Source organism: Anoplophora glabripennis, unplaced genomic scaffold, assembly GCF_000390285.2.
Source record: "Anoplophora glabripennis isolate ALB-LARVAE unplaced genomic scaffold, Agla_2.0 scaffold47, whole genome shotgun sequence".
NCBI classification, from domain to species: Eukaryota; Metazoa; Arthropoda; class Insecta; order Coleoptera; family Cerambycidae; genus Anoplophora; species Anoplophora glabripennis.
Genome location: NW_019416342.1, coordinates 736,494 through 759,639, shown reverse-complemented (window position 1 = coordinate 759,639; position 23,146 = coordinate 736,494). Strand labels below are relative to the sequence as shown.

General features: G+C 31.9%; 6 protein-coding genes across 9 annotated transcripts; 2 read left to right on the top strand and 4 right to left on the bottom strand.

Annotated features, from left to right (window-relative positions):
• Positions 1–444: 444 nt before the first annotated feature.
• LOC108906481 (argininosuccinate lyase) lies at positions 445–3,444 on the bottom strand. Its single transcript, XM_018709753.1, has 7 exons — positions 3,372–3,444; positions 2,057–2,338; positions 1,771–2,003; positions 1,516–1,709; positions 1,265–1,464; positions 826–1,157; positions 445–614 (listed from the first exon to the last, which is right to left on the bottom strand). Exons 1-7 carry the CDS (start codon positions 3,372–3,374, stop codon positions 461–463), a joined length of 1,398 nt encoding a protein of 465 aa, XP_018565269.1. The 5' UTR covers positions 3,375–3,444; the 3' UTR covers positions 445–460.
• A 2,741-nt stretch (positions 3,445–6,185) lies between these two features.
• LOC108906410 (leucine-zipper-like transcriptional regulator 1) lies at positions 6,186–9,607 on the bottom strand. Its single transcript, XM_018709644.2, has 9 exons — positions 9,495–9,607; positions 9,281–9,433; positions 8,918–9,188; positions 8,646–8,809; positions 8,287–8,592; positions 8,010–8,224; positions 7,188–7,633; positions 6,925–7,134; positions 6,186–6,844 (listed from the first exon to the last, which is right to left on the bottom strand). Exons 1-9 carry the CDS (start codon positions 9,605–9,607, stop codon positions 6,428–6,430), a joined length of 2,295 nt encoding a protein of 764 aa, XP_018565160.1. The 3' UTR covers positions 6,186–6,427.
• Positions 9,608–10,216: 609 nt separating this feature from the next.
• LOC108906422 (transcription initiation factor TFIID subunit 12) lies at positions 10,217–11,353 on the top strand. Its single transcript, XM_018709658.1, has 2 exons — positions 10,217–10,615; positions 10,686–11,353. The coding sequence occupies exons 1-2, from the start codon at positions 10,417–10,419 to the stop codon at positions 11,099–11,101; spliced, it is 615 nt and encodes a 204-aa protein (XP_018565174.1). The 5' UTR covers positions 10,217–10,416; the 3' UTR covers positions 11,102–11,353.
• A 176-nt stretch (positions 11,354–11,529) lies between these two features.
• Positions 11,530–12,711, bottom strand: LOC108906391. The gene is made up of 2 exons (XM_018709619.2): positions 12,447–12,711; positions 11,530–12,392 (listed from the first exon to the last, which is right to left on the bottom strand). The coding sequence occupies exons 1-2, from the start codon at positions 12,709–12,711 to the stop codon at positions 11,920–11,922; spliced, it is 738 nt and encodes a 245-aa protein (XP_018565135.1). The 3' UTR covers positions 11,530–11,919.
• Positions 12,712–13,282: 571 nt separating this feature from the next.
• Positions 13,283–18,974, top strand: LOC108906475 (tryptase alpha/beta-1-like). 3 transcript variants are annotated; one of them, XM_018709742.1, is made up of 6 exons: positions 13,283–13,803; positions 14,320–14,414; positions 14,478–14,785; positions 15,776–16,047; positions 16,149–16,548; positions 18,798–18,974. In XM_018709742.1, the coding sequence occupies exons 3-6, from the start codon at positions 14,604–14,606 to the stop codon at positions 18,940–18,942; spliced, it is 999 nt and encodes a 332-aa protein (XP_018565258.1). In that variant the 5' UTR covers positions 13,283–13,803; positions 14,320–14,414; positions 14,478–14,603; the 3' UTR covers positions 18,943–18,974. The 3 variants fall into 3 exon arrangements, with proteins under 3 accessions (XP_018565258.1, XP_018565259.1, XP_018565260.1); XM_018709743.1 differs by lacking the exon at positions 13,283–13,803 and having other exon boundaries at positions 14,179–14,414; XM_018709744.1 differs by lacking the exons at positions 13,283–13,803; positions 14,320–14,414 and having other exon boundaries at positions 14,609–14,785; positions 15,781–16,047.
• An 88-nt stretch (positions 18,975–19,062) lies between these two features.
• On the bottom strand, positions 19,063–22,975 carry LOC108906473 (ufm1-specific protease 2). 2 transcript variants are annotated; one of them, XM_018709741.1, is made up of 8 exons: positions 22,883–22,975; positions 22,390–22,756; positions 22,118–22,330; positions 21,986–22,069; positions 21,656–21,922; positions 21,437–21,586; positions 20,954–21,328; positions 19,063–19,540 (listed from the first exon to the last, which is right to left on the bottom strand). In XM_018709741.1, the coding sequence occupies exons 1-8, from the start codon at positions 22,919–22,921 to the stop codon at positions 19,329–19,331; spliced, it is 1,707 nt and encodes a 568-aa protein (XP_018565257.1). In that variant the 5' UTR covers positions 22,922–22,975; the 3' UTR covers positions 19,063–19,328. The 2 variants fall into 2 exon arrangements, with proteins under 2 accessions (XP_018565257.1, XP_018565256.1); XM_018709740.1 differs by having other exon boundaries at positions 21,986–22,330.
• Between the last annotated feature and the right edge of the window lie 171 nt (positions 22,976–23,146).

Genomic DNA, 23,146 nt, shown 5'->3' with positions numbered 1-23,146 from the left:
CCATGAGACTACAAATGTCAAACACATGAATAACGTTAACTGGAAAACAAACGAAGGTATTAAATGTCTTATTTGACAGTTTAAATTCGATAACGTATTATATATATTTCTTTATAGTAGTTTCTGAGATAATCTGAAATCCTCAACTATTATATCCTTGTGCATTATTTTTGTTAATTCTATGTTTTAAAATAAGCCAAAAAGCTTACATATTAATTTAATAATATTATATATGTTTTCAGTTGCTGGCGTTGTTAGTAATGGAAACCTCTTTAAAATAACGACGTTTCTTACATCATGGGACAGCCAGAATTAAGATTACAATTAAATATTTTTCTGAGCATATCTATACTTGTTGTATATTTTTTTCCGAAATTAGAACAGAAAAGAAAGTTTTATTAGAAATGAAATATAATATCCAGAATATTAATAAAAAATATATGTTTGGTAAAAAAATCATTCATTTCTCAGTTGGCAATATTTTGCCTAACCACGATTGCAGTTTTTCAATTTGCTTTAGTACACTTGACTTAGATGTTCCTCCAGTAGCCTGATACTGCTCTATACTGTTTTCATAGTTCCATACTTTTCCAATATCTACTCCAAAATGGTTACTAAAAACAAAATAACTCAAAATCTATGAAATTATGTTATTAATGTAACATAATTGCATGTTCTTAAAAAGCTGAAATAATTTTTTCGAAATTGTGAGAAAAAATAAAAACAACAACAATTAATTGAAAACAAAACTAACTTTTACATTATCGGTGTAAATTGCAATGGCGTTTCCAAAAACCGTTAAGGAACGTGCTGAATACATTTTACCTAATTAATTTCAATTCCTCCAAAGTCAAATCGCAGATATTAACCCCTTTCTCCTCGGCCGCAGCTACGACCTGCCCTGCCAAATGATGAGCTTCCCTAAAGGGCACTCCTTTTCTCACCAAGTAATAAGCAACATCAGTGGCGAGCATTTCAAAACTTAAAGCAGACTTGCATTTCCCTGGATTCACCTTCAAGGTTTTTACAGTCCCTGCTGTGACTTCCAGAATGGAAGTTAGCTTGTCGAAAGTGGTAAACATGGCCTCTTTGTCGCCTTGAAGGTCTTTGTTGTAGGTGGAGGGCAGGCTCTTCAGCACCATTATGAAGCTGCAACACTATTTATTTGACCCTTAGAAATTATTTATAAAATTTATCTCGTATGTCAGTTATATTTTTACCTGATTATACCATGTCAATTATTAAATCAATTATATTTTTTTACCTGACCGAATAAACTACCACCAATTCCTCTTATTAACTCCAAACTGTCTGGATTTCTTTTTTGAGGCATCAGACTGCTACCAGTGGAATAAGAATCGCCAATAGTGACAAATTCAAATTCCTTAGAACTATAAATAATGAGATCTTCTGCTAATCTGCTGAGGTGAATCCCAACCACGGATGCCCAGAACAGAAACTCAGCTGAAATTCAATCATATCATTAATTTTAGTCACTTCTAGTACGGTACCAACCTATAAAGTCCCTGTCACTGACTGCTTGCATGCTGTTTTGTGTGATATCATCGAAATTCAAGGCGGCTGCTAGGCTCAGTCTATCAATATTGAAAGGGTTGCCTGCCAGAGCCCCACTGCCCAAAGGCATTATATTGGTATGCTTCAAAATCTCTCCCAGTCGGTCACTATCGTTCTTTAAATTCCATGCATGACTGTAAAAAGTACCTACTAAAAATAATGTTTTCTTTTGACAAAAATGTATTCCTTGTATACCTCAGGAGATAGTGACTCCATCTAACAGGTTGTGCCCTTTGCAGGTGAGTGTATCCAGGCATCATAACTTCAAGTTCATGCGACGCTCTATGCACTATTATTGATATAAGCCCTCTTAAATGTTCATCTAACAACCTTAAATTCGATCTCATCCATAATTTCATGTCAGTTACAACTTGGTCATTTCTGCTTCTCCCAACATGTAGTTTAGTAGCTGGAGCTCCTATTAACTCCTTCAAGATATCATAAAAATGCAATAAAATACATTTTTTTAACTAGAACTTACTTTTAATCGCCTTTCATTTGCAGTGTGTATATCTTCGTCGCCTTGTAATATGTTGAATATACCCTTTTTCCATTCTACTTTTACTATGTCTAACCCATCGCATATGGCTTCGGTTTCGTCCTCAGTCAATAATTTGATCTTTAGAAGCGCTTTGGCGTAGGCTTTGCTACCTTCTATGTCTTCTTCGTACAGCCGCTTGTCTAGGTCTATGGAGCGGTTTAATTTTTCCAAACATGGACTGGTAGCTTCCGCAAATCTTCCACCCCATAGCTTATGATTTTCCTGAAAACGAATTTAATTGTGCAGTCATTTATGCTATCCTATTTTAGTTGGTTTAATTCAGGAACCTATAAAATAATAATATGTGGCACCTTCGCGGACTTCTGGACTAGATAAATATCTCCCAAGTAAAATATTAGCTACCTAGGTAGGGAAAACGCAACTATGATGGCGTATTTTCGATAAATACAGATGTTTTTATTTTTATTTCAGAGCAGAAACCCATTAATTTCTATTCATTTGATCCCAACTGGCCGATATATATTTTTGAGTCATACTGAAGAAATAAGAATTTCTTTGACCTACCTATTTCACCAAATTTGAGTTCAGATCTACCCTATTACAGTAAGAGTAAAGATGTTATCTCAGCCTGATTAGAAGTATGTTTTCTCACTTTGAATGTTACCTACCTTTTTTTAATATCCATTATTATAAGAATGCTTTACCTAAACAACTGTTATCACGTCCAATAAGACTTAGAAGGTGACACGGAATGGATTAACAAAAAATATATATATGTATTTTTTGTTAAAAGAGTATTGTTTTAACTTAAATTTTGTATTTAAACTAGAACATTTCTTAACATATATTTGCTTTCGTATTAATTAAACAAACATGTTATTTTGTTTTTGTATGAAGTAGAAATAAATCACGCGAAATTATAATTGTTGTATGTTATTACGAAATTTGTGTGATTGATAAATACAGTCGTTTTGTTCTAAGTCACATTAAAAAGTGTGCGACTATTTAATAAGTGATTCGATTGTTAACAATAGTTACCTAATTAAAGATTATATGAAAAACCGTACTTTCTTATAGAAATTTTGTTATCAAAATATAAGTTCCTACTCTTTAGTTATATTTTAAGATTTTAATTTATTTGTTTATCTGTAATATGTATATTTTTCTACAGTTTTATAAAATATAGCTTTTTAAATATAATGTTGGTATCCTACGTTGGTCTATACGAAATCAAGTTATTATTATCGTTGCATCAGTTCCATTACAAAAAATATATAAAAATGTTATTCCTTACCATTTACAGCTGTGATAATAACTTGATATTATAACTTGGAAGGAAAAATAATCTTAACACCTCTTTCTTTGAATTTGAATTAAAATTAATTGTAAATAGCTGTGTTGCTGTATAAATAAATTTTATCTTGCAAAGGTTAGACATTATGATAAACTCTCAAAAAGTCTTAGTCTATTTACAGTATAAAAAAATAAAACATTACCTTTGATAACGGAATGTTAATATTTTCCAATCTGTTGGGCAATATTTTTTAATTTCCAAATCAATTCAAACACAGGGAATAATCGGGGATAGATTAAAATTTGTTCAGTAAGTTGTAAGTTTGTTTATAATATTAAAAAATATGTTATTGTTGTGGACAAAACAGGTTTACGAACTCAAACTACTATATCTTACTCAAAAAAAAAAAACAGTTCGTTTTGGTGACATGATTCTCAATATATATTAAAACTGTTAATTATTTTTTTTAAGAAATTCAGGCTCCTGAAGCCTGTAGTTCTAAACTCCATAAACATATTAACCGATATGTTTTTTTTCTATATACATCGTGTCCCAATTTATAACAGTACTGATCTGTAACATCTAATAAATAAAAAACTCGTGTTTACAATGTTAATGGTCTTTACAGAGTGGGCCAATTTAGTAGTTAAAAATTGAATGTTAAAATCTACATTTCAATACTTTGTTTCGTTTTTCATTATGTGAAATTACTTATTTAATTGTAAAAATTTGTAATTTTTGTAAGTTTTTTTTTCCATTCTTTAGGTAGAATGCAGTGATGTATAATAACTAACGTTGTCCAGAAATTATACTTCTGGTTTTTCCAAAAGTAAAAATAAAAGCAGCTCTCAAAATTTGAAAAATATACGTCTCCTCATTTAAAAAAAATATGTTTGAATTTGAACTGAATGACCAGAGGAATACACACGGTATCTCCTTTTCATAGCTCTGATAATATCAATAATACAAAAAATGTTTCTTCAATTAAAAGTTGCATCAAATCGTTGTACAGGGCGTTCTATTTCTTCTGAGCCTTACCTAACTTCAATTTCTCAAATGAAGCACCCTGTATATTATTGTACTTTCGAATTTCTCGTTAAATTAGCTTACTCTATAATAAACAAATATTATTGAATCTAAAAAGTCCAGTTTCATATTTCAGTTATTTGATGTAAATAATAGTAATTACAGCATCTTCAGCAATATTAAATATCTCCAAAATTAGAATTAATAAAATTTAACATTACAGACAAAATTCTTTATAGTATTGCGGTAAACTTTGACAATATTTCAGATAATAATTATAATAAACAAAATCTTCTAATAATTTTGTGTTTTCTTTTTATTATTTTATTATTACTAACATTTTTAAGACCTGCCCTGACATGTAATCATATTTTCATAGAAATTGACAGGAAATTTACACATTCCAGAATTGAAATAAATATATTTATAAACATGAGAGATCCATTTTGTTAAGGGATAATTTCCAGGCCCACAAAGAGAACTTTTTTGAAATTAAAATTTTGGAAATAATTAATTATTTTCGAATGAATGTATGGATGGATCTAAGAGCATAATATACTACTGGAGGCAGCGTCCCAGTGGCCAAGAGAGTGTAGCGGAGGTTTAGAGAGAGAGAGAGAGAGAAAGAGAGAGAGAGGGAGACATTATACATGACGCAGTGGCGTGTTGGGTATGCATCGGAAATTTACGTGATAATTCACAAAAATTCCACGGTACATACATTTTTAGGCGTTATAAAATATTTAGAAAATCAGAAATTGTATACTACATATTTATTAAATAAAGTTCGGTAAAAAATAGTGTCGTTCTTTTAATTGGAAATTAGGAGTTAACGTAACGAATACCCTCAGGCGACGCACATGATAGAATAGTCCAACTCCCGCCCCATTCATAACAAGGCTGCAGTTTAAATTCTGACCAATAGGAATTCGATAAACGTAACCGATGTCGACGGATTGACTAGAGACGGGCGCGTGTGTCATTTATTTCATTTCTACTAAATTAACTTAATTATTTTCTCGTTATTTAACCTGTTCACATGATTTATGGATTTTAAATAAAGGGTACAAATCTTCGCGAGGATAATAAAGACACACATTTGGTCTGTTCCAACAAGAGTCAGGGATTGGTTCCCAACCGTTCGAAATGTTTGGCCAGCTAAATTCTAAATGTGTCTGCAGTGAATATATCGCAAGAATTAGTTGGATGCACATTTCTGACGGTTTGGAACCAATCCCTGACTCTTGTTGGTTGTTGGAACAGACCTATAGTCCGCTCTCTAACGATCACATCACATACATATTTAATATAACCTTAAAATTGTGGAGGTTTCTTTTTTCGCTAAGAGGGCAGCTACTATCACAAACACAAAATATATAATAGACTACTATTTTTATTTTAATTGTGCACAGAAGAATAGGTATACTTAAACGATATTTAAAAGAAAATCAAATGTCAATAGTAAGCAAAATCCTGTCGTCTTCGAAATTGGATTCATGGATCTAGTTTGAGTTCGTGTTTGTCTGATCCTGATTCAAAGTTGAGAGCAAAAGAAAACGGCTAATATACCATTTTTCTTCTCTTTAACCATTAACCACTCCGGACAGAAAATATTACAATAGGTATTTTTCCTTTGAAACTGCAACATTTGCTAAAGCCATATAAAGATTTAACTTTTTTAAGTCCTTAACCATGTAGGTATAAGCAATGCATATTATCCAGAATAGTAATAAGTATTGAAGACACAATTACTTTTATAACATTTTAATTTCAAACTGTACATTTTTTATTTATTCTCATTATAAAGATACACAGAGTTTAGCCTTAACAGTGGAGGTATATACGAGTCGTTATTTGAACTATTTGGTCCATTTATCTCGTTTGAAAGGAAGCATAATACATCGTTATCATTCACAATCTACAAAAAACTTCTCTATAAAACTGAGGTCGATAATCACAGATATAACAGTAAACAAAATGAAGGAGACTCTCCCCAGAGACAAGCTTAGATCCCTTCTTAATTTTGTAAATCAAGTATCGGAATTTAGAGCGCCACTAGACACGTCATTTCTCATGTTTATATCCAGGCTTTCTGCTAGAACTTCCAGGATATCCAAAATCAGCTCTTTGCTCAGCATCCTCAGCCTCGGCAGCTTGGCTACTTTGGTGAAATGGTGAACGATTAGGTCCAGGGCGTATTTTTTCATGTCGGTAGCCTGCATCTTGTCCGCTGCTTCCAGTATCTGAATAACATTTTCAAAAGTGACGTTCATCTCTAAGTTTTGTTTGCAAAAAGCTTGTAGACGGTTGTTCGAGAAGCCGTAGAAAAACGGAGCGGAGAACAGGTACAGAGAATCCTCTGGAGGCATGTTGACGTCTCCATAATAGATGTAACGAAGGAGAGAGTCGAAAGATTCTTTGGAGGGTATCATTTCTCCTATTTGGATCTAAAACGTAAATTAAACAAGCTTTCATATATCCAAGTCCAGGTCACTCTAAGTAAATTATAAAAAATTTCATCACTTACATTAACTTTGCTGTCAGCAGGCATAAATGACCTAAACATAGCTTCGAAGTACCCACATCTCGCTGCTAAAATTGTTTTGTGGGCAGGAATTAGAGTTCCATCCAAATTTAGGTCGATGTCGCAAAATTCTTTTCCTGTAACTCGAAGAAACATCGCCATGTCTTGCTCGAGTGAACATCCAGCAGCGTCGAAGTGAGTTTCACTGTTGGCCTAAAGAATAAAACGGAAAATATTTAAATTAAATCACTTAATAAGTTCACTACCTTATACTGCGGCATCTGTTTCCTTCTTATTATCTCCACCATTAAACTTCTTTCCAATATCTCGAACTCGGAACTCATCACAATCTGATTGTAATTACTTTCCTTAACGATAAATCTCAAGCAGTGTTCCTTTATAAAATCTAATTGGAGGTGGTCAGCGTTATGTAAAGCTACAAGTACATTTTTCAAGCAAATCGTGGCGTTTAGATACTGTACGCAAAGGTGTTCCAGACGAGCCATATTGAACTGTACAGCTAGGCGATAAACGTCCATCATTCTGAGAACTATTCGGTTTGAAAATGGATCCTCCCCATCCTTCGCTTTCTTAGTTGGATCTATACAGTCCATGTAGATGTAATTCAAGACCATCTCGAATGCTTCTGGATCAGCATCAGGTAGCTTGACTTCGAGGAGTGGGATATCGCTGAAGGGAACTTTCGATGTTCCTAAACAAAAAGTCTCTGTTTATTTGGTTCGATGAAATTAATTCTAATGCAAAAAAGGATCCGTCAAAAGTTGTTTTTTTCATGAAATAATTTTTATATGACCAAAATTAACTAACTATAAAAACACAGAGTTGTTAATACTTTCAGCATTCCAATAAATTTTTAAATATCGGCAAAGAGTAGCTTATTACGTTTGATTACTTCTGTAAGGTCATTAATAAATATAAAAAATTATAGGGGTCCAAGATTAGATCCCCGAGGAACACTTATTTCGACTGCAAATTACTACTACTAGATTCAAGTTCACATCATAAAGTCGATCTTTCTAAATAATACATTTTCCTCAACTAAAAATAGAAAAGAAAACTTAATTTACCAAATAATCTTTCCAAATGTTTATCACGATTTTCTTTCGCTTGTCGAATTTTATTCCTTAAATATGCAGACCTAGCAGCTACTAACGCCAAATGCCCTAAAATTTTTTCTTCCTCAGGACCAACCAAGAACTGTACATCACAAAACAATCGTGACTCTAGCAGTTTTCCATAATCATCATGTAATGTACATTTTGGATAACTTGAAAACTGAAACCTAAAAAGAATTATAAGTTCAATAGCGACTGATTAAAAGTAAAATATGTTATTCACGAATACCTGTACATTTCGCCGCTACGAACATTGTTATCTACCGTCCCACCGAAAATAAACATTGCATCTCCAACAACGGCAGCTGCATGGAACAACCGACCTGATGGTACGAATGATTCCACATCTGGTAGAATTACTGACCAAGTTTGAGAGTCTAAATCAAAGCAATGTAGATCATTGGAAAGTGTCGCATCCGCTGCTCCTCCAAACACATATAAATGTCTGTCGAAAGCTACCATTGAATGTCCATAACGTCTGGCTGGAGGTGGGGGGGCTCCTCTCAAAATATGTTCAGTAGATATTCTCGTCCATCTAGAAATTTTATTGTAATTACAACTTTGAAAGGAAAATTGATTGTTATTTACGTTTTCTCCTTAAATCTGAACTGGAACAAGGAATTTGTGATTTTTGCCCCACTCTGTCCGCTGAATACAAACATACAATCTCGTGCTACAGCCACAGGAAAGTTACAACAAGTTGGAGGGCATTCCCCTTTTTGATCAACTTCCTCCCAGCTTCTCACATCGCCCTTACAAGATATGTTAATGTAAAATATTCTTTAACGATTGGATTACATAATGAAAATAAAAAGTATTACATTTTTTATTAATCAATAACTCTAAATATGTATACTTACAGTTAGAGATATCGTCCACATATCGTTCAATCGAGCATTTCCATCATAACCAGCAAATATCCACAATTTATTATCAAAAATAGCAGCGCCATGAGCTGATCTTGGTACAGGAGTTTTTCCCATAAATCTCCATTCTACCCACTGCCCAGAATGGAACTTATATTCAAACAAATCATTTTTATTGGTAAGGTTTGAATTAGAGTGAATATCTCCAGTATATCCTCCAAAAACATACATTGATGTGTTGTGCACCACTGCAGAGTGATGATATCTAAAAAAATTCCACATTGGAAGCCAAATATGTCGAGTCATCCAAGTATATTAATTTATTATCTTCATATGAGCTAATGAACTTATTAATACCTTGGCGCAGGTGGAGTACCAGTTGCAAAAGCTCTTCCCCAGCTTTTCTCTTTTACATCAAAACGTAGAAGATCATTCAACATACTTTTTCCATTATCACCTCCAAAAACATAAATTGCATCTTTATAGGCCACTACAGTGTGTTTACTGCGTCTAGAAAATGATATTGTATATTATTAAAATATCCCTTCAAGGCTGTTTATTGGTCATTTACCTAGCACCAACAAATTCATCACATTCTGGCATACGCTTCCATCGATGAACAGTCTCAAAGGGCCCTATTTCTAAAGTTAAAGCACTAACATCTGCTGTTGTAAGGTTACTCATTTTGCTTTATTTTCTGTAAATGTTTCTATACAGTCAGCTATATTTTTCGATGTTGCGGTTTTAATTATATTAATACAAATACACCCACTAACTGTATTTTAATTCTAAATTACATATGTACCCACTACATTTAGAACATTAAATACTATTGACATTAGGTGCACCTACACAAAAAGACACAGAGAAAGAACATAAACAAATCAATAACATAACCACATAACTCTAACTTTAATTTGTTACATATGACAATTAGTTACTTTCGTTTCGAAAGAATCAAGTAACTACAACTAGCTGCTTTCCAATTGTCTGATAACTGCTGTGAAGTGCTGCTCTATTGTTTGACCCTTTATTAATCCAAATAATTGGAATACGTCTTTCACTATTGTAGATTTACACTTTGCTCCATAATGGAATGTAACAGGTAAAAGGAAAAATATTAACTACTTCCTTGATCGTTAAATTATCAAAAAGGTATTTTGTATATTAGGAATTCAAATTACAAGGAAAGTAGAAGAAGACGAGGATTATATATGTCGTTTGACGTTTGACTTGACATTTTTTGGTAATTTTTTTTGACAGTAATTTAGTTTTTAGTTTGTGCTTTGTTGTTTTGTTTTGTGATTTGTGTTGTCAAATAGTGAAATCAAGTATAATTTACTATTTGCGGATTTACTACAATAAAAACATTTTTAATAGTAAGTAGTCACTGGGCACTAATGTATAGCATATTGTTCTAATTGGTTCTATCATAAAAACTCAACATAAAAAAATTGTAAAAGAAGTCAAGAAGTGGTACCTACTTTCTCAATATGTCTGTTCCTAATTTAACAAATAGTATAATGCAGCCCCAGAATATTGTTATAAATCAGGTGCCTTTGTCTCATGCAATTATGACAAATGTGAATGCTAACAATGGAATTCCAGTAGTAAATGCTGTTTCCCATGTGAATTCAACGGACCAAAGTGGTGAAATTAAGGGAAGCTTGACAATTATGGATGCAGTTGGAGGTATGTGCCATTAACTTCATTTTAGACAGTTTCCATTAAATATTATATAATATTCATACATAATTTTTAGGTACAAATTTAGTGGGTGTGCAAACAGTACCAGTTCAAAATGCAACCCCAGTAAAGACAGTCCAGCAGAACATCAGTTCAAATGAACCATTACAAGTTCTAACAAAACAAAGACTTCAAGATCTTGTTCGAGAAACCGATCAAACCTTGAATTTGGAGGAAGAGGTAGAAGAAATCATTTTAAATTATGTCGACGAATTTATAGATCGATGCTTGAATGGTGCAGCCTTAATAGCAAAAAATCGACATGTTAATACTATTGAAGTAAAAGACGTTCAGCAATTCCTCAATCGTAACTATAATATGTGGACTCCTGGCTTTGGAACTGATGAGCTCAGGCCCTATAAACGCAGTTTAACTACTGAGGCTCATAAGCAAAGAATTGCGTTAATTAGGAAAACGCTTAAAAAATATTAATGTTGCATGTAGTTTTTTCTGTGATATGCATTTGCTAGAATTTGCTAAGTTCCGTGGGGCCTGTGAAGGCAAAAAGTATGTAAAATTCTCCAGCTGATTAGGTGCTTAGATTGGTGTTCAAAATAAAGAGTCAAATGCATTTTTTTCAAACATTTTCGAATTGCCATTTATAAAATATTCAAATTTTCAGTTTTTAATGTTAACATTTTTTGGTTATATTAAAGTTCTGTATTGTAAATTGTTAAGTTGATTAAAATCAAAGAAACATAAAACAGTAAAAGTGATTTTTTTTATCTTATTTGGAAAAACAATTTTTCAGTTCAAACTAGATTATTTAGATTGTGAATTTATCTTATGGGATTATTATGACACGTTAGATTTGTTATTTCAAAAATAAATAACGAATTAATAGTTAATGAACATTCAATTATTAATACATATTTATTAAATTAATTTTATCACAATATGCAACAAAATAAATTAAAACTAATTACTAAGATGTGGAATGAAGTAACTTTAACAACATAGTAACGATGATGTATATACAATATCTATTGAAATTGGTTTTTCAGTAAAACTGGATTCCTAAAACATGGATGATTAATGATGAATAATGCGAGTTAATGAAAGAGTACTATTTCGTAAAGTTTATTCTTTTTATCTTTTTCTGTTTATTCAAAAATTATGTGTTTTATTTTCTCTAGATAAACTTTTTGAAATGATTCTGTTTACTTTGTAAACAATTTTTATATATTCTGCTTAAGAAGCTTTACACATGACGTACATCTAATTCCTTTTCCAGAACTTGACCCTGTCAATTAAATGTCGCCCTTTTTCACATACCCAAATTTCTTAAAAGCTTCATCTGCATTCTTCTTTGCATAATTGGCTTCGCCTTTATAAAAGGCATCTTCCCCTTCCGCCTTACTAAATCCTTTATCTTCGTGCAATTCATGCCCTTTGTCATACTTTGCTTCTTTGCCGAATTTACCTTCTAAATACACTTTTTTACCATGCCCACCTTTCTCAAATCCACCCGAATTTTCTGATTTGGACGCTTCAAAACCACCGTGTTTTTCTTTGTGAGCTTCGTCATGGTCTTCGTCGTAGAACTCTGTCTTTTTCTTGTATTCATTCAGTTTGTGGACATTGTGATGACCCTTGGTATCATGACCTTTGGCGTAGCTGCCTTTATCTTCGAAGTGGTAACCTTTTTCACCTTCTTCGGCTTTGTGCTGTTCTGCGTAGTAACCATCGTCGTGGTTGTGCGCTTGTTTCTGACCAGCTAAAATTAAAGTACGAAAGAATTAAGTTTTTCTTATGTTAATAATATTATATTACGTACCAGTTTCAGCATATTGTTTTTGATGGTCCTCTTTGTCATGTAGTCCTTTAGCGCCCTTTTCTTCAGCATGTTGCGATACGTATCCCTTGTCACCCTCTTCACCTTTAACTGCATGCTTAGCAAGTTCGAACTGCTCACCGCCTCCTTTTTCAAATTTTTTTTGCAGTCCTGATTCTGGTGCTTCTAAATTACCGATAATCTTAAAGCATTGTGCATAGTTTACTAGAAGCAGTACAAAAAACAGCAGAATCGTTTGCCGCAACATGTTTATGCGAACAGTGGCTAACTAGGATAATAAACAAGATTTGCTAAATTCCATTTATATACGTAAAAGTATTTAGGTAGGTGCCGTAAAAAATCGTATGTAGTAATAATTGAAAATTAAGATTTTACAGAGCTTCATGCATGATTGAAGTTTTCTTGAAGGTTCTAAGGTTAAATAGTTACCTCAAGTGCATTTTTAACAGTACAATGTCAGCTTTCTCTTACCTACATTGTTTGGAGTTCTAAGTGTTTATATTTATTCTAGACAAGTTTTGTAAGGTTTCCTTGATATTTAATTGGGTAATATTTGTTTGTCAGTTTCAAGCTTTTCTGTGCTGTACGATTCATATTCATAAACAGTAATTTCAGATTATTACAATAGTCTACAAAAATATTTGTGCTTTTTCGGGTGGGTAAACCCGCAGCTTTGTAAAAAAATTAGAAATATGGAATATTAGTAAATATTCCCTTGAAATGTTGATTCATGGGTATAAATTAAAAACTACAAGTATTGTTTTCATTAATAGTATTTAAAAAATATTAGTATTTATTACAGCAAGGACAAATGCACAGTTATACCTACAATCAATAATTAAAAAAATTTGTCTAAATTTAGAATAGCTAAAATACGTAGGATAATATGCCTTTACAATAAAAGTAGTATTTTAATACTAATTTAATTATGTTGATAAATTCAACCTCTATGTGTAGAAATTAAGTGAATTAATTATGTGGTCAAAAATATTACTTCATGATTTGTTCCACATACCTATGTTGGAAACTGTTTTTTATATTGTGGGAATGAATTTTAATTTGAAGAAAAAAACCACATAAGTTAATAAATTAGTACATATGTTACATTATTGGGAAATCCAGTTTATAGTAGCAATAAAAATGCTCTAATTCCAATGAAATACATATTTCAAGATCATTAAATTAGGTAGTACTAATAAAACAAAATGTGGGCTTTTACAAAGAGAAGTTTAATGATATTAAGATTTTTTTTTTGGTACATATTGGTTTTGAGAACGAATATTTCTGTAAAAAACCATAATGAAGAGTTCGAGGAATAAACAACACATTTTTGAAATAGGTAAGTATTTATACTTAGTTCCAGTATTTCATCTTTCATGATTTCAACATTCATGATTCAACAGTTCATGATTTCAGTACAATACAGTTTCGTGATTTCAATACAGCTTAATTTATGATTCAATACAGCTTCATGATTCAATACAGTATTTGTTTTATGTAGTTCTTATACAGTATTACAATAATTTTTAGTTCAAAAGATAGGATTCAGATGGTTTCAATTTTATCACAATACAGTTTCTATTCAGAATTTCCATTTCCAAAACTCGAATATATTAATTTAAATAAAACTATAATTTTAATAACATAAAACTACAACTAAAAAATACTATAAATTTTTTTTTCACCGAAGATAAATTGTAAATCTAACTAAAATAACAATTTAATTTAAAAGTTGAATAAACAAGATAATTAAAAGATTCGCCCTATTTAAAGGCCGGTTCTGCAGACCGCCTCATTCCAAGGTTATAGAGGGTGTCAAAAAACAAATTTGAAAATTTGTTTACATTTTTTTTAGAACCACGTTCATTTCTTTACGTTGCCGATTTCGAACTTTTTTCCTTTTGATACACTGATACAGGTGCCGTTTGAGTTGCTAGGACGATTAAACAGGTAAGAATATATATTTTACTACATAATTTATTAAAAAAGGAATCAGGTGGATTTAAATTTTAGATCAAAATTGGTGATGGCCGTCCGATATATTTATTAAATAGATAGTAAACCTGGAATGCTTATGACATATCAAGAAATTATAACAGAAATAGTTTGCAAAATACTTAGTTTTTTTCATGTAGAAGTATGGAGTGGGGGAAAATTTGCGTTATTATTTTAATAGTATCTTTAATTTCTGATTCTTTTGGAAAAATCACTATAGACATCAAGAATGAACCAGAACAAAATTGCACCTGCGTTCCTTATTATCAATGTTCGCATGAATCTGGAGATTTACTTACAGATGGCAAAGGGTTGTTCGATCCCAGGTAATAATAATATATGGATAGCTTTTATTTAAATTAGAGCTGAGACAAAATACATGCTGACATGGCGGTCCTTATAATTACGTACGTTTCAATAATAAATGAACTTAATTAGTTTGCAGCTAAATACTTTAGACCATATAGTAAAATGACGAAACGTCTTCCTTTGAGGAAGATTATCCTTCTTTATTCTAAAACTAATACTATGTGCTCCTAACCAATTACCAATTTCTAAATTCTGGTTACCATATTTTAAACTATACCACAGAAGATAAAACAACTATCTTCTGTGACTATACCTTAATGGCATAGAAATGGTGCGTTAAGGTTTTATCACATCTACGTTAATATCTCGAAAAGTGTTTAACGCGATTTAATGAAACTTAGGCGGATTTCAAAAGAGTTCGCCTGTTTTCTATGCAGTTGCAACTATAATAGCAGAGACACTCGGAAAGTAGTCACTAAGAACTTCAAAATTTCGACACTACCGGATCTTTTGGAAATTTGATTAGCCTATTTAATATGAATAAATAAAGGCTAATTTTAAAACTATTGTCTCGATACACACCAGTCAATTGTTTTTTTTATATATTTCTTTAAAATAAGAAGAAAATTTTCTAACTGCTACTTACTATTTTCTCCTAGATAGAAAGGTAAAAAAAAGATGATAGTGGAACGTTATTTGAATATCCCTATAAATTTTATTAATTTCTTTTTCTTTTATTTGTGTCACCAGCCCAAGTTTTTATTAATCTACTTAAATGCCCTCAAAATCATTAAGTATAGACATATTTTACAAAACTCTAATATCGTTTATGTCAAAATTAAGATAGGTTTACTACATAAGTTCATAGGAACTTTTTCCCTTAAATGATCTAAAGAATCGCCCTCCTTAAAATTGGAATATACTTAAGGACCACCCTGTACGCTAATTAACAAGTTCTAAGCATCAATTTACATATATGGTTAATTTACATATCATATATTTTTTAGAATAGTGGAAAATACGCCTTGTCTGGGTTACTTTGATGTCTGCTGTAACATTTCGAAAGAAGTTCTTTTCCCTTCTACAGAAGCCCCCGAGAAATATCACGGTTGTGGATACCAAAATTCTGGATTTTTTCCCTGGTATGCAGCATTATTTTATCAAAAGTCAACAGATTTTTCTCCTTCCTATAAATGTGGGATTTCCTTAGTCCACTCAAGTGTCATTCTTACAGCAGCCCATTGCATAAATGAGGATGGAATTTGGTCTGCTCGGATAGGTAGAATTCCATTTGTTCTTATCAAACTTACTGCTTACTATTCGTGGTTTTTTTAAATTTTATTACAATACAAAATTTTGACGTAATGCTTTTTATTCAAGGTAACACAGTTCGAGAAATATCTAAAATTATTATCCATCCAGAATACAACAAAGAGACAATGCAAAACGACATAGCCCTTGCCATTTTAAAAGAACCTGTTGAAATTTCCGAAAAAATCAACTCAATATGCATACCACCTCAAGGAATGAATTTAGATAATTCCCAGTGCAGGATAATTTCAAGAGCAGCTGATCAAAATGACGAAGTGTATCTTAAAATGCTTAAAGTTACTATTATTCCTAAAGACAAATGTCTCGAACTGTTGCGTGCTACCCGCTTGGGTCTATTCTTTCGACTACATAACAGTTTTTTATGTGCTGTTACAGAAAACCAGAGAAATACATGTGCACACGATGGTGGTAGTCCATTGGTGTGTCCAGTTCCGGGTCAACCGAAGAGGTATGTGTGACTATTTATTGGCACGTTTGTTAAACCATAATTGCTGATACTTTAGGTCAGAAATTAGGATATTCCTAATTCAAGTTTAGTGACACAGAAGTACAAATACTTACTTTTTGCAATAGCATTGTTTATGTATAATATAATTAGTCAAACTTGGCAAGGAAAATAACTGGATGGCGGCTTTCCCATAAAATTCCTGCTATGCTTATTTATACCATGAACACAGGTGATTTTATGGGAAAGACGCCATTAAATATTTTAATTTCCAAGGTTGACTGTTTGTCAACTATATTATATAGGGTATAACTTTGAACAGAGGTCATATTTACCTTTGATTTTTGGAAATAGATATTTTTTAATTTTTAAAATTTTTTTTGTAATTTTCATACTCCCCATTGTTTATTATATTTACCATTATTGTAACAGTTTAAGCTAAGAATTGCCTCGTTTTGAGACACCTTTTAGATTTGATGATGATGTCGATCCGTGGTGGCCCAACTTCCCCTAAAACTATGGGCAATCTCAACAATTAGATGGACCATTGTTTTTGCAAAACTATTTCCCATTGCTGTTTGCTCTCTATCACTCAGTTATTTTTATACTGTTAGTTTAAAAAAGTAATAACAGACAGCACTGATAAGTACGCAGACACAACTGAGTTCTGGAGCTGTCCAGTAGCGGCGTAGACAAGAGACGAGAGAGTAAGTGCAGTTTAAAAAACGAAATATATTTCGGCTATCCATTTGATATAAAAAAATATACCTTCAGATTAATATTCAGAGGAACAAACTATTACTGTAAAATACGGACCTCCACTTAGTTATACCCTATATACAGGGTGTACCACCGGGAACTGAGTCGATAGATATCTAGGAAAGTACTACTCCGAAAAATTTGCAACATGGCAATATTCGTAGGGAGAACATAACTAAAATATCTAGAACTCTCCAGTACTTTTGATTATACCGGAAGTCGACACCAACTTCGTTATTTTAAATGGGACACCCTATTATTGCATTTTCGGATTCTACGTGAAATATGAGGGTCACTTTATTAAATATTCTCTATACGTAGGAGTTATAGATTTTGAGATATTAATTTTTAAAGAAAAGATTTGACAGATGTCAAGGGTTCGCGGAGATGCTAGTAACTCATCTCAGGAGGGTGATATCAAGTGGATTTTTGGTACCTGTAAAGGGCATAGGTAATGCTAAATTATGGTATACCAATAAATTAAAACAATTAATACTAGGTGTTTTGTTTTTGCTGTTACATTTTGATAATTTCAAACAGCTATAACTTTGTTATATTAAAAGGAACACCCTGTATTGTTTACTCTGTCGTATGCAGATTGAATTTTCTTTTCAAGCCATATAGGCATTGTTAGAGTTGCCGTTACTACTTTTAGAGATATTTGCAATTTTCTATTTTTTTGAACACTTTTTCTCGTATTAGACTTGTCCAGACTTGTCAAATTGGCCATGACCAGAAACACTCCAAAACAATTAAAATAACCTGACATTTGTCAAGTTAGGTAGTTGTCAAATTATTGTTATGTCTGTAAATAGGTTTTTGCTGAAAATTTAAATAAAAATGCAGCAGGATCGTTTAAATTAAACTTATAAAAAGGATTATTTTGATTTGTTTGTTATATATGGAACAAAGCAGCAGATTCATGAAATCACTTTGTCACATTTTCCATAAATGACAAATAAATTAAAATAATCCTCGTTAGTATAATTTAAACGATCCCCAGGCATTTTTATTTAAATTTTCTGCAAAAACTATTCAGACATAATAACAATTTGACAACTAACTTGACAAATGTCATGTTATTTCAATTGTTTTTGGAGTGTTTCTGGTCATGGCCTGTTTGACAACAGGTCTGATACGAGAAAAACTGTACAAAAAGTAGAAAATTGCAAATATCTCTAAAAGTAGTAACAGCCAGCCTAACAATGATTATATGGTTTGAAAAGAAATTTCAATCTGCATACGACAGAGTAAAAAAAATATAGGGTGTTCCATTTAAAATAACGAAGTTGGTGGCGACTTCCGATATAACCGGAAGTACTGGAGAGTTCTAGATATTTTAGTTGTGTTCGCCCCCAGGGACACTGACATGTTGCCAAATTTTCAAATTTTTCGAAACAGTACTTTCCTAGACATCGATCGACGCAGTTCCAGGGAGGACACCCTGTATAAGCACGCGGAATAGTCTTAAAAAATTTAATTTCATTTTATAGGTATCACCAAGCAGGAATTGTCTCGTGGGGTATTGGATGTGGAGAGGATGTTCCCGATGTGTACGTAAAAGTTTCGTTGTTTAGAGACTGGATTGATGCAGAAATGGTAAAGAACGGTTTGGAAATTACTTCTTATAGATATTAATTTTTGACTATGAATTTTGAACGATCTTCAAGACAATTTTATTGACAATGGGTTAGTGTTTTTAGTGAAACAATTGTGTGTATTACATATTTATTAGAATAGAAATAAAAAAGTGCCTCGTCTTGTAAACAATGTTTATTGTGACTATATTTAAAATTCAGTTATTTTTAGAAGTCGAGAGTGATGATTTGAAGTTTATAATAAATAACAACTAAATAAAACTACCAACCCCAACGTAATGTTATTTCTTCAAAATAATCACATTTATTTTGAATCATAAAGATTAAATAACTGATCTGTGGCCTAAATAAGACAAAATTAATTTCAAAGTGGCTTAACAGGAATACCAAAACAAATTAATTACACTTAAAACAAATGCATAATACCTAAATATCTCTAGGAACCTGAGGTAAGCACATATTGTAATAGGCACTTTTATCCCAGAAATCAACAGTTTTCCAACCGCACCAACCCTTACTTTGTATTGTATGCAGATCCTCGCCCCCAGTATAATGCGGATCTAATATAAGAAACCTTATGCTACCCGTTTGTTGATTGTAATCTACTCCCAGTATTGTGTGTGCAAGAACTCCCCCGCCTACAATTAAAAAAGCTCATTACAACAGGAAAAAATAATTTAATGAGATGGATAAAGGGCTCAATTTAACAAAAAAATATTTCGTATACCTTGAACATGACAATAATGCCATCTACCTACATACAGTTAAAGCTCCTTATTTGCGGATTCGAAATTCACGGAACAAAAAATTGTGCATGGTTCTCCTGAGCAAATTTAAATGAAATTTTTGAGCCGCTCCAAAATAATAGGATATCCTGTTTCTACAATACTTGAACATCATTTTAAGCCCTGAAACAAAATATTTGGCGTGGCACTTTGTTTTTCCGATGGCAAAATATGAAATTTAATATTTTTCATGTATAAAAATTTTACTTCAAAAATCAAAAAGAGAGTTGTTATTTTAACAAATTGAAAACTATTAAGCCAGTATATGTATTAAATGTTTTATTCTTTTATATACACAAAATAGAAAGTAGTGTTTGTACCATTATAATAAAATAATGGTACAAACATAATTTATAGCAAAATTAATAATTTAATTTATATACTGGCTTAATAGTTTTCGCTTTGTTAAAATAACTTACAACTCTCTTTTTGATTTTTGAAGTGAAATTTTTATAGTTACCTACATGAAAAATATCAAATTTCTTATTTTGCCATCGGAAAAAAAGCCACGCCAAATATTTTGGTTCAGGACATAAAATGATGTTAGCGGATCCAAAACTAACGATACATATTCTATTTTTAGAATAAATTGTCAAAATAAATAAGTAGGTATCAAAATATTTATATTCAAGCAAATCTGTGCCGTGAAGAAGAAAGTCCCTTGACAAAAGTTGCCGCTGACGCCACTCGTTTTTGCGTGCCACTATGGCCTTCGATAAATATGACGTTAAACTTAAAAAACATGAGTGAAGGTTTACCGTTGGCAAATGAGCTTTGTTATTTCTTTATAAAAATTGATCCGTCTATGGAAATAAGTTTTGTTTTTAAGAAACAAATTGATAATGCACAGCTGATAAAAATTAAAATTGTTAAAATTTATCTCAATAAATCACTTATTATATATTTTTATTATTTTGTAACTTTGGAACGTATCCCCTATATTTCCATACAAAATGCCGCTCCGTATTCGTGGTACATTTTTGGAACGTATCTCCCGCAAATAAGGATCTTTGACTGTACATTCAGCCAAAACATATATTTTTAAATACTTAGATTGAACATTTTTCTGTATTTAGAAATACATATAAATATAAACGAAATATTCTTATGTTAAGTTAAACTCTTTACTGGCCTCCGCCTATGGTTAATATAATGTAATGTAACAAAAAGGAGGAAATCAATATGAATTCAGTAGTGTTATCGTTATTGCAAATTTTGTGAGCAAAGTACGAATATTTGTGATACTCAATAAAAACAAAGTCTTACCGATCATAATTGGCGATCCTTGATTTTCAAAGTGGTTCACCAATTCTGGACCTTTTGATCCCATTTCTTCCCCGGAACTGACGTAGAGTATCTTACAAGTAATCCCTAGTAATGTATTTAGCACGAAATTGACTTCTGTCGAACCGATCCACTGTTTTGAGCCTACAAAGCTAGCAGGTTTGTCCCCTATATCTACAAGGCACTTCTGGATGTCTGTGAAAGAGGGCACCTCCTTGTCGACGTAGCCCTGCAGTTTGTACCATGAAGCAAGTGTTTGGAGGGATCTGTATGCACAACCCCAACCGTTATCATCCATTTTGTTCTGGCAGTAATGATAATACTCATATTTGCCTTTCACTAACGCTACCACTCCACCTTAAAATCATAAATAGGATAACATTCTAATAACGGACTCGTAAGTCATTCCAGAACAGTTCACATGTAAATGAATCGACATATTATCAAAGGTTCTACTCTAATTACCATTATCTGTAGGTTTTACTCCTTCGTGAGGGTTAATCAGTGGGCTGTTGTTACTTCTCTCATACTTGAATTTATATCGATTTGCCCTACGAAACACTGGTGTGACTACATCTAATAACAACTGCTTATGTAATAATTGACGTAGAGTTTCTACAACAAAATACTTATCGCAGGTCCTCAAAAATTAACACAATCAAAATACACATTTTTTGCACTTACTTAATGATTCATCAGTCTTGTGTTTGGGATACAACCTCGTTAGGAAATGTCCACACTCTAAGGGGTAAAAATGGAATGTTTCAAGTCGTGAGATTTTTGCGAAATCTGGGGTATCCAGTATATGGTTTATTAAATTGTGTTCATATAACCTTAAATATCTAATAACACATTCCAAGAGAATTTCGTAGAGATGAGCTACTTTTGTGTGACGGTAGATCATAGCTAGGGAATCGATGTAAACTATTGTATCGAGAGCTTGGACTGGTTCTAGAAAAAAATATATTTTTAATATATTAAACTATGAAAAATGAATTAAGAAATATAACCTACTTTTTTCTAATATACATAATGGTGCATGTTCCTTTGTTATGATATTTTGTGCATCTTTTGTAACACGCTTGAGAATACTAACATCTAAAATATCCAAATTAAAACTTTGTGTCTTTTTCTTCCTCGGTATACCTTCAACAATTTCATTAGATTCCTCGCACATATCTACCACAGTGGGTTGACCACTAACCCCTACTAAACCATGTTCAACTTCGTTTCCAAAAAGAATGACATTTGTTTTAGCAATTTTAAATATTATTGCACCAGAAGACATTGTTTTTCTAACTTTATCAAACATTTCTTCAACTGATTTGATACTGGCCTCACATTTCAATGGAACCTCGCCTAATGTAATTAATTTTATTTATATAAGTATATATAAAATTGAAAACTATATGTATTACCTCTTAGACGAATATGCAAAAATTCGGAATAAATATCTTGTTCACCGACAGTAATAAAATTTGCTTTCTCTATTTTATCATTTGTAACCAAGTTAACAGATATTTTATTTTGTGAGCCAAGTTCATAAAAGATAAATATAGGATTATCAGTTACATCTACTTTATGAACAGATTCTGTTATTTTCTTGTGATCAAATGTCCCATCGCTTATTTGAAACACACCACAAAAGTCAACTTCAGCTGGATACGAATACACTAAATTTATTCCATTCTCAATGTCCACTTGTAGACCAAGCACTGTATAAGTATTTTCAAAAAAAGATCCATATAATTTTCCAAAACATGGTTCTTTTGCATTAGAAAGTCTCTAAAAAAGGATACTATTAACATATGCTTAATACAATGTCCATGTATTAATCGTATCAATTCATTTTAAAAACAGTTATTGATAGCTACACTTCATAATGTTATTTTACGAATTTCTGAAAAATACCTTTATAATAGATTCCGATATTTTAATAGTTAACTTCATTGTTGAAAAGTGTGTATTACTGTATTATAAATTATAAACGTTGAAGGTTGAAGTTGAAGTATGCTGTGAGCTATGTAGTAAATTTTAAGCTGCAATCCACACCACAACAAACTACCACTGAACATGCTGAACACTGAACACTGAACTATTGAACTATGATACTATGAACACAATACAANAAGTATTTTCAAAAAAAGATCCATATAATTTTCCGAAACATGGTTC

Bases quoted from the DNA above. Each gene is read 5' to 3' on its own strand.
- LOC108906481 (XM_018709753.1), bottom strand. The intron at 1,465-1,515 runs GTTGGTACCGTA...ATTGAATTTCAG, and splicing joins CAGTGACAGGGACTTTATAG to CTGAGTTTCTGTTCTGGGCA. The intron at 1,158-1,264 runs GTAAAAAAATAT...TCAAATAAATAG, and splicing joins GTGGTAGTTTATTCGGTCAG to TGTTGCAGCTTCATAATGGT.
- LOC108906410 (XM_018709644.2), bottom strand. From the start codon at position 9,607: ATGAGTAACCTTACAACAGCAGATGTTAGTGCTTTAACTTTAGAAATA. The intron at 8,810-8,917 runs GTAAGTATACAT...ATATCTTGTAAG, and splicing joins TGTGGACGATATCTCTAACT to GGCGATGTGAGAAGCTGGGA. The intron at 7,634-8,009 runs GTAAATTAAGTT...CTTTTTGTTTAG, and splicing joins ACATTTGGAAAGATTATTTG to GAACATCGAAAGTTCCCTTC.
- LOC108906422 (XM_018709658.1), top strand. From the start codon at position 10,417: ATGTCTGTTCCTAATTTAACAAATAGTATAATGCAGCCCCAGAATATT. The intron at 10,616-10,685 runs GTATGTGCCATT...CATAATTTTTAG, and splicing joins AATTATGGATGCAGTTGGAG to GTACAAATTTAGTGGGTGTG.
- LOC108906391 (XM_018709619.2), bottom strand. From the start codon at position 12,711: ATGTTGCGGCAAACGATTCTGCTGTTTTTTGTACTGCTTCTAGTAAAC. The intron at 12,393-12,446 runs GTACGTAATATA...TTCGTACTTTAA, and splicing joins AAAACAATATGCTGAAACTG to TTTTAGCTGGTCAGAAACAA.
- LOC108906475 (XM_018709742.1), top strand. From the start codon at position 14,604: ATGGAGTGGGGGAAAATTTGCGTTATTATTTTAATAGTATCTTTAATT. The intron at 14,786-15,775 runs GTAATAATAATA...TATATTTTTTAG, and splicing joins AAAGGGTTGTTCGATCCCAG to AATAGTGGAAAATACGCCTT. The intron at 16,549-18,797 runs GTATGTGTGACT...TTCATTTTATAG, and splicing joins GTTCCGGGTCAACCGAAGAG to GTATCACCAAGCAGGAATTG.
- LOC108906473 (XM_018709740.1), bottom strand. From the start codon at position 22,921: ATGAAGTTAACTATTAAAATATCGGAATCTATTATAAAG. The intron at 22,331-22,389 runs GTAATACATATA...TAATTACATTAG, and splicing joins TTTGCATATTCGTCTAAGAG to GCGAGGTTCCATTGAAATGT. The intron at 21,587-21,655 runs GTAAGTGCAAAA...ATTTTGTTGTAG, and splicing joins CAAGACTGATGAATCATTAA to AAACTCTACGTCAATTATTA.